Source organism: Crocodylus porosus, unplaced genomic scaffold (assembly GCF_001723895.1).
Source record: "Crocodylus porosus isolate Cpor-Errol unplaced genomic scaffold, CroPor_comp1, whole genome shotgun sequence".
NCBI classification, from domain to species: domain Eukaryota; kingdom Metazoa; phylum Chordata; order Crocodylia; family Crocodylidae; genus Crocodylus; species Crocodylus porosus.
Window position 1 is genome coordinate 102788124 of NW_017728947.1, and position 9102 is coordinate 102797225.

The 9102-nt window shown below is 46.2% G+C and overlaps 1 protein-coding gene across 1 annotated transcript in view; it reads left to right on the forward strand.

Annotated features, from left to right (window-relative positions):
• Nucleotides 1-9102, forward strand: part of PLD4 (phospholipase D family member 4) — a 21418-nt gene that overhangs the window by 7678 nt on the left and 4638 nt on the right. The window contains exons 5-9 of the mRNA XM_019550807.1: nt 677-797; nt 1236-1363; nt 1622-1822; nt 2742-2881; nt 8154-8319. Coding sequence (XP_019406352.1) covers nt 677-797; nt 1236-1363; nt 1622-1822; nt 2742-2881; nt 8154-8319 — 756 coding nt within the window. The remainder of the gene's footprint in view (nt 1-676; nt 798-1235; nt 1364-1621; nt 1823-2741; nt 2882-8153; nt 8320-9102) is intronic.

The following is a 9102-nucleotide window of genomic DNA, read 5'->3' on the forward strand; positions in this document are numbered from 1 at the left end:
GCAACATAGGAGGAACCCATGCTCTGGGAACTGTATATCCCTGGACTTTCTGACCAGCCTCAACCACTCTTGCTCATTCCTAAGTTCTCTGCCTGAACCCATTGCTCTTCCACTCTTACAGAGACCTGCTCCCAGGGCTGTGCTGTCTCTAGGTCTTCTCTTCTTGATTATCATCACAAGCTGCTATTCCCATGCCCTTGCCCTTGCCTCTCCAGCAAGTCTTATTTTACACATTTCTACCTCGCTGCAGGGGAGAGTTAGATGTAGCACCCATGCAACTGAATCTCAACACTCCTGATGGGCCAGTTTACCCTGGGATAGTCCCTATAAGTCTTATCCTTAAAGGAAAATTATGTGAAAAATCAATTAAAAAGTATCATCATCCAGGAATTGTTGTTATTGCTTAGGTTTCATCTTTGAACTCCACACTATTTCAGTGTTGTGTTTGGCTCTACATGGAAGTGTCTTAAAACTGATTATATTAATCAGTTATAGGAAGCAAAATGGTATTCCTGAATTGGATGGGGAGCTTCGTTTTGTATCTTTAATTCCTCTCTAGTCGAAGCATTCTTAATCAAGATTAAGTATTCCCTACCCTCGGGTTGTGTTTACTTTCTTCATATGGTTACCTAACTCTCTCATCATCATCCATTATAATGAATGATGTGTTATTCAGGGTGAAGATATTCTGAAGAAGTTGGAAAGTTTACTTATGGAGAATGTCTCTGTGTATATAGCAACCAGTTTTCCAACTTTAGCAGTAAAATCAACTGACCTTAATGTTTTGGAGGCAAAAGGTATTGCTAATTCAAATAGTATCTTCAGTTCTTCAGTGTGGTAGGATGGCCACTAATGCCCCAAGCTGGCATAGCACTTAAGATCATGCTTAACATCAGCACAGTAAAACTATTCATGTGCTTAAAATTAATCAGGTACTGAAGGGCTTTATTGGAAAGGTCTTCAATGTAGTTTGATTTGTCTTTATGGTGTTTTTCTGAAAGTGAAGCTATAGTAACTGTTACTATGTATGTAACTGTATCTCCAGCAAACTGTGCTTGTTAGTTGTGGTGGAATAGTTGCTAGGTGGATTGAAAGCGATTGAAATCCATAAAATATTTGGCTAGGTGAAGAATGATACAGATTACCGTTTTCTTGTTAATATTAAACTTAAAAACTGTGTTGGGAATTGCTGGTATTTAAACCCATTTTTTCTCTTATTCATTATCTTTCCTTAGGGGCTCGTGTAAGAAGAATTGATTTTGGAAAACTAACTAACGGTGTCCTGCATACCAAATTCTGGATTGTAGACATGAAGCATATCTATATTGGCAGTGCCAATATGGACTGGAGGTCATTATCTCAGGTGAGCTGCACTGTTGACTGGTAACAATTTAGAAAAAAAAATCTAGGTGGAGTTAGATATCCGGTATGTGATGGATTTCAGAGCCATCTGAGAGATGCTTTCATCATGCGTGTATTTTATCTTAGCTCTCCTTGCAAAAGCTCATGGTAATGGTAAGCTAGAATATAGGCACAGCAGGAAAGCAGCACAGAGCGAAGAATACCCTTGAGGTCTAAGCAATTTATTAGGTTTTTTGACATCTGTTTACTCACTCTGCAGGTGAAAGAAGTTGGTGCCGTAATATACAACTGCAGCTGCTTAGCCCAAGATCTCTGGAAAACATTTAGCACTTACTGGGATGTAGGACACGCTAATGCTTCCATCCCAGACCCATGGCCAGCCAATTACTCCACCAACATCAACAAGGATAGGCCTTTGGAAGTACAGTTCAATGGAACTTTGACAAAAGTCTATTTTTCTGTAAGTGAATTTAAAATTCAAACCTGCTATTTTTATATCCATTGTAAAATATGCCACATTACACTGGTAATGTCCTATTCTGTATTGCTGTTTACTAAAGACTCCTGCTGCACCCAATTTGTGTTGAGAAGACCCTTGTCACATAATTCACTAGGACTACTCATAAACTAAAATTCTAGGAAATGTAAGTAAGGGATAAAGAATTGAGTCCTCTGTCTTCAGAGGAAGACAGTGCAGGGTCCTGTCATCTATTAGTTACGTTGTCCTGTTCTTTACTTCCCAGGTAGTTCAACTGTTTTCAGTGAGACTATTTGTGGAGTAATTCATTACTCAGTGGCTGCATCTACACGAGACATTTAGTGCAGAGTTGCCTAATTAGCTCCACAGTAAAATCTCAGCATCTGCACATGCAGTGCTGTTAGGTCGCAGTAAACTAGTAACTACACTGCTATAGGTTAGTACCTGTCAACTCAAGTACAATCTTACAGTGCATTGTAGTATCAGTGCATGTAGATGCTGATAGGTCTGGCTGGGACATAAGGGTGCTTCAGCAAGGGGGCTGCCTGCTGGCTAGCCCCACGCTGGAGCACCATCGTGACCCGGCCAGCCCTTCCGCAGCATGCTGAGCTGGGTCGGAGTAGCCCCAGGTGGGCAGGCTGACCCTCCGGATGAGCTGCCCTGGTATAGCTTTCACCTGCTGTGGGACAGAGCAGACATACACAACCGTTACCTTGGATCAGCTGCCGTATGGCAAGTCTACCCCTTTGTGCTCAATCTACTTTGTCCATCTTTATGTGTAATCAAAATATGAATATCCACTAATGTATACCAGTGTCTTAACAGTGGTTCAGAGAAAATGGTAGGTTATAAACAGAGAAACATACAATAATCATCAGGCTTTATGTTTCCCACCATGCAGGCATCTCCTCCTGCCTTTTGTCCGAAGGGTCGTACCCATGACCTCCTTTCTGTTATCAGCATTATAAGAGATGCACAGGAATATGTATATGCTTCTGTTATGGACTATTTCCCTACAAGCCGCTTCACACACCCAGCTAGGTATGATGCTAAATCTGAATAAATCAGACAAATATATTCATAACTAAATGCTAGCTATAACAGTTTGTTCTTACTAGAAATGCCCCAGCCCCGTCCCCTGCACACATGTAAATATTGTGCTTTCACATGTGGTGAGGGAGCAGAGACTTTGGACCCAATTCTCCATTGCTCTGCACCTTGGACCGTCATTCATGTCACTGTCAGGTGGGTACGAAATACTTCCCTTTTTGTTCGGTAGCAGTTCACGCCAGCTCTGCCCTCACTTTGGATCCAAGTAAACCACAACACAGGGGCAGGAGAATCAGGCCTTTAACCTCCAGCTTATTTCAAGCTGAAACCGCAAGAACCTGGAGACAGAGAGAGAGTGGATTTGCAGAAATATTTTGGTGCAAAATTTTCCAAAAAGTGAGCTGCTTTGTTTCCCTCCTCTGCTTCCCAACACCTCCAGTCTGCCACCTTCCCTATGAGTTCTTGGCTTCTGGCTCTGGGAGAAGCTGATTGTTGTGGTCACACCATGATTTGGGTAAGAACAAATGTCACCTGGTGTTGCATTTGTGCTTCCATAACGATTTTATGGTGACACAAATGCTGAGCAAATAGATGTCCCTTCCCTTCATCAGTACTGCGACAAAAAATACTAACAAATGCTGCTTTATTGTGGCCAACATCTATTTCCTCTGTGGTGCCAGAATGCAGGCGGCCTGCATCCCCTGCTGCCCTGGGGTCTGATCCTGTGTACCTGGGTAGGATCGGGCTCCTCCAGCCCCCAGGGCATCTGCCTGGCTTTTGCCTCCTACAGACACACCGGGGGCCCATCTCTGTAAGCAGGGAAAGCCCACACAGGTCCCACGTGGAGGTCTGGGACCCAGGGAATCCTAGGCGCCCCATGCCTCCACACTGGTATCCATATAAGCCCAGGCCTCTACAGTGGGACCTACACTGGCCCATGCTCCATACAGAGGCACAGATCGGTAAGGGACCTGGCAGGGCCGGGGCATAGAAGCCAGGTAATTCCCACCACCCTGTGCCTCCAGGCTGAGACCTGCACTGACTTGTCTCCATGTGAAGCACAGGTCCCAGGGTGCTGGGGATTCCCCAGGTCCTATGCCATTCTGTGTTACCCTGTGCCATGTTGACCCGTGCCTCTGCTTGAAGTACGGGTCACCGCTGGTACCGGCAAGGAGGCCCAGGACGATGCAGGAACCGGGGAGTTCCCGGCACCCCTTGCCTCCATGCCAGGATCTGTCAATTTGGGACTGAGCCTCATGAATTTCCCAGCTCCTGCACTGCCCTTTGCCTCCCTGCCGGGACCTATTCTGCTCTGTGCTGCAGGCAGAGGCGCAGGTCAGCGTGGGTCTGGCCCGAGTGGGGAGGGAGGGCGCAGGAGTGGGGATTTCTCAGATCTCCCCATGCTGGGCCCCGTGCTGACCTGTGCCTCCACACTGCAAGGGGAGCACACCACCCCTAGTCCCACATTAGCCAGGGGTCTGAAGCAGAACAAGGGGCGACGTGTGTATCCCCCAGCAAAGCGGATTAGTTGTGGTGGATCATGTCCCATCGCAGCTGATCAGCTTTTGTTCGGCGACATCTATTTCTACCCTTCAATCCTGCTAAAACCCTTGATTCTGGACTTACTGTATATCTTGCTAGTGTCTGTGCTCCTCTGCTTCCTTCCACCATATTTCAAATGAAGCCTGTATGCATTTCCCTCCCTTACATTACGAAGGCATCTACGGTTGTCCAGGCTCTTCAAGAAGGGATGCACACTTGCACAGGGCAGGGAGATGGCATTGTATGTTTGCTTCCTGCTTTGGGAACTAGCGGGAGCCAGAATTGTAAGCACTGTGGCTAGATATTTTACATACTCTGTGTATAACCTTAGCTTTGACTAATTGAGAAAGCTATTAAGTCATTAGGTATTAAAAAGGAAAAACCTCTCAACTGCACTTGATTGGGACGTTTACATGTACTTGATATGCATGGGACATCTCTGTGGTTCTCAAAGAACTGATAAGGAGAGATGATTATATGTAATTAGGTGCGCTTCACTCAAAGATGCTTGTAAGGAAATGAGAAGCCCTGAATTTCCATTCGTTTTATGTTGCTATCAACAGTCTTATCCTAGTATGTGTCTTTTGGTATGATGATCACTGAGCATTAGGCTACAGCTAGGGGCTTTCAGAAGCTTGTGGGCATGGAGGTGAGATACAGATGGATGATGTTGGCCTTAAAACAAATATTTAAAGTCTGTCTGCCACTGGACAGATACTTCTGCAAGTCAAACAATTCAGAGAAATTCTGTTTTCCTATTATAGATTTGATTGGACTTATTCCTTGCCTCCCGTTGTTTTGGATTAAAATTAGTTGCCTGACAACCAGTTATTTCCCCCTTGAGAATCCATTTGTTAATGTTGCTCATTCTCCACCTTGAGCCTTAATCCCTGGTTTGTGACGTCTAGGGCTTCATCTGACACTTGCGCATATGAATGGCCCGTGGGACAAGGGATTGGGGCCCCAGATCATTTCCACAGCATCCAGCCATAATGTTACAGATTGAGGCTGATTAGTTCAGGGCATGTGGCAGCAGATGAGGCTGATGAACTCAGAAGGAACAAGGCTTCTGTTTTAATAACTATGTGTTCATGAACTAGGGAGCTGGTTTCAAAATATGGAAACCATATTTTACAGGTGCCAGGAGGAATTACGGTCCCTACATTCAGAGAGCAGAGCTCTGTGCTTCATTTACACTCTTGTCCTGAATACTAAAGGGGCAAGGAGAGATGGACGGGAAGTGGTACCATGTGCTCACTTCCATGTGCGTTGACTGGTGGAATAGGATGGAGCTTAAGTGGGAGCCAGGGCTCTGCCCATAATATTTCCAAGAGGCTTTCTGTATAACAGCTCCTGAGGGCCCCAAAGATATTCACAGAACTGAGAAAGGTTCAACGATAAAAACTCACAAGCACAAATATAGAAACCCTTTCATAGCAAATTTAATAATGAAATACAGATGAGCTATAAATCACTGAACAGTACTAGTAAGGCACACATCAAGCAAATGATTACAATGTCTAAAATGTGCATTCATCTAAAGAAATATCAATCCAATTAACATGTGAGAGAATTAAAAAATAAAATTATCTCTAAGTCCTAAAGTTTTCAGAATAGCCTCTAGCAGGTTACTAGGGCTGTGTGAAATGGCTGTTTGGATTCGGATTCGGATTTCAGAGTGATTTGATTCGGTGTTTAAATTCACGGTCCTGATTCGATTTGGTCGAAACGGTTTTGGAATTTTGATGCTGTTTTGGAGATTCAGCCATAGATTATAAGGGGGAATCACTGAAATATGTATAACTTTGTCATTTTTTGGCTGATTCAGATGAAAATTGGAGAGATGGTAGCCCCTTCTAAAGCCTCCAAGTTTCAAGGAGATAGGTGCAGGGTTTTTTGTGAAACTGCACCTCAAACTGTCCAAAGCAAAATTCGTATAACCTGCCAATGCGGCAGTCTGCTGTCATCCCGTGTGCACATCCAGGGCCTGCGCCTCCCAGGAGGGCTGCGGCGCTCTGCTAGACTCCTCCCAGGGGTCATGGGCCCCCGGATCTGTGCGAGGGATGACAGCAGGCTGCTGCTGCTGGCTGGGACCAGCACTCGATGCAGCCCATGCCAAGTGCTGGGAGGACTGGTGCTGCTGCTGGCCCCAGCTGACAGCGGCAGCCTCCTGTCATCCTGTGCAGATCTGGGGACCTGCACCACCCAGGAGGAGTCTGCACAGTTGTGCTGGGCTCTTCCTGGGGGGCACGGACCCCGGATCTGCATGCAGGATGACAGCTAGCTGCTCCCCCTCCCCCAGAGCACTGGGATTGGAAAGGACCTCAGGGACAGATCTCAAACTTTGCCCAGCTACAGAGCAGTCCTTCCCCCATTTCCTCCCCCTCCCTCTTCTTAGTTTCTGGTTCCCTGCAAGCCTAGCTCCAAAACTCTGAAATTGTCCAAAAAGTTTCAGATGCTTTCATTTTATTTTGGAGGTTTTTCTCAGTCTCCTGTTCTGATTTGGATTTGGTGTCTTGGGCACTGAAACGGGCCAGAACAACTCTGAAATGAAATGGCTGCCAAAGCTTCACACAGCCCCACAGGATACCCATTTTTTAGGGAAAAGGATTTCTCACCTAAGTGGCAAACTAAGCTTCAGAAGAGCACTTATCTTGGTGGGCTGTTCAGCAAGAATTGTAGTTCGAGGCTGTAGAGCAAAGGTTCCAAGGTGAACTCAGATTTTTATCCTCTATTCCCTAGCTCATTATCACAGAGCTTAGTAAGGCCCACATTTTACAAGATGTTTTTAGTAAGTTTTACTCAAATCAATATTTATGTGCCTATTTTTACTCCCAATTTAACTATATCTTTTCCTAAATGAGATCTAACTGGCCACAAAATGTACTCCAAACGACATGCAGCCTTTTTCTTTTGACCTGTTTCACTTGTACTTGCTAAAATTATTCTTGCCTCTGATATTCATTTGCTTGCTCATTTCTTTGCCTCTTCTTTTCTTTCCCAAACATTGGTCAAGAGAATGCAAGCAAATGCTCTACCAAATTGCAATTAAGCATCTTAAAGTATACTATAATCTACTGCCCCTGACCTCCACACTGTCTTTATGCTGCATCGTGCCTTTTAAAGGTCTGGCCTTAGCACTATATTAGTGCTATAGCTACTTAGTTATCAGCAGGCGCATCTGCATGAGATGTTTGCTGCAGAGCTGACTAATTAGCTCTACAGTAAAACATCAGCGTTTACACACACAACACTATTAGGCTGGCATAAACTCATTTATTTCACCGTATATACAAGTACTATCCAGTGGCAGACTAATTTACTCTACCACAACACATGTGTAGATGGGGACCAAGCTGGCTGGAGCACAAGGGTACTTCAGTGCAGGGGCTGCCTGCCGACTAGCTCCGCACTGAAGCACCCGCATGTCCCAGCCAACCACTCAGCAACATGTTGAGCTGGGTCAGAGCAACCACCGGCTGGCAGGCTGAGCCCCCTGGATCCTCTGCCAGCCTGGGCTGCTCTGACCTGGCTCTATGTGCTGTAGTCCCAGGAGCACGTGCAAATGCAGCACGTGGGAGCAATAAATTCTGGCATAGTATGCTCCAGAGTTTATTTTGTTGCATTAATTAGACATGTAGATGCATCCTGTGTAATGTTAGACCTCTTGATGGATATGTTTTGCAAGTGCTTTTCTGTTAATTTACTTCCTTTCCTATAGATACTGGCCAGATATTGATGATGCTCTGAGAAGCGTAGCATTCACCCGCAAGGTACGCATCCGGCTTTTAATCAGCTGCTGGCTTCACACTGACCCCTATATGCTCCATTACCTGCAGTCACTGCGTGCTCTCAATGATCCAGATACCCACATCAGCATGGAAGTGGTAAGACAGGAAAACTCTTGCTGTAATGGGCTGTACTTATAAGAAGGCAGATTCTGAGTGTGCGTCTCTGGGAACGGTAGTCACTGCACCCGTGTGTGTTCTAAATGCACTGCTGTGTACTAGGGCTGTGCGAAGCTTTGGGTGCTGATTCGATTCGGAGATTTGGCCTGATTCGGTGGCTGAATCTCCAAATCTGAACTGAATCGGGGAACCAATTTAAAGGTCCGAATCGATTCAAAGCTCTTTGAATCTTTGGAAAAGATTTGGAGAGCTTCGATGATTCGGACAGCCCCTGGTGGCTGCAGCAGAAGGCTGCAGCCACTCTGAGTTGGTAAGTGCTAGGGACAAGTGAGGGGGGAGGGGACTATGGGGGGACCCCAGCCCCCCGATGGCTTCTCCTGCCCGCCCCAGCTCGGTACTTTAATGAAAAGCCCCGGTACTCACCGGCTGCTGCCAGACAGGGGGGCGATCTCCACTGCCCCCCATTGCCTGACGCAGCATGGGGGGCTTTGCACAAGCCCCCCGACCCCACCCCTTGCTCCCTGGCCTCCCAACCCGTGCCCTGGCTGGGCCAGCTCTGGGCCTTTAAGAAAAAAAAAACTCAAGAAAAGGCCCAGGACTCACCACTCCTGTAGCAGCCTTAGGGGTTTGGGGGCTCATGCTCAGCCCCCCATGTGGCATGGGGCAGCGGGGGCAGTGGGGAACACTCCTGCCAGCAGGAATGGAGAGTCCAGAGACTTTCTCATTGTTTTTTTTTCTTAAAGGGCCGGAGCTGGCCTGGGT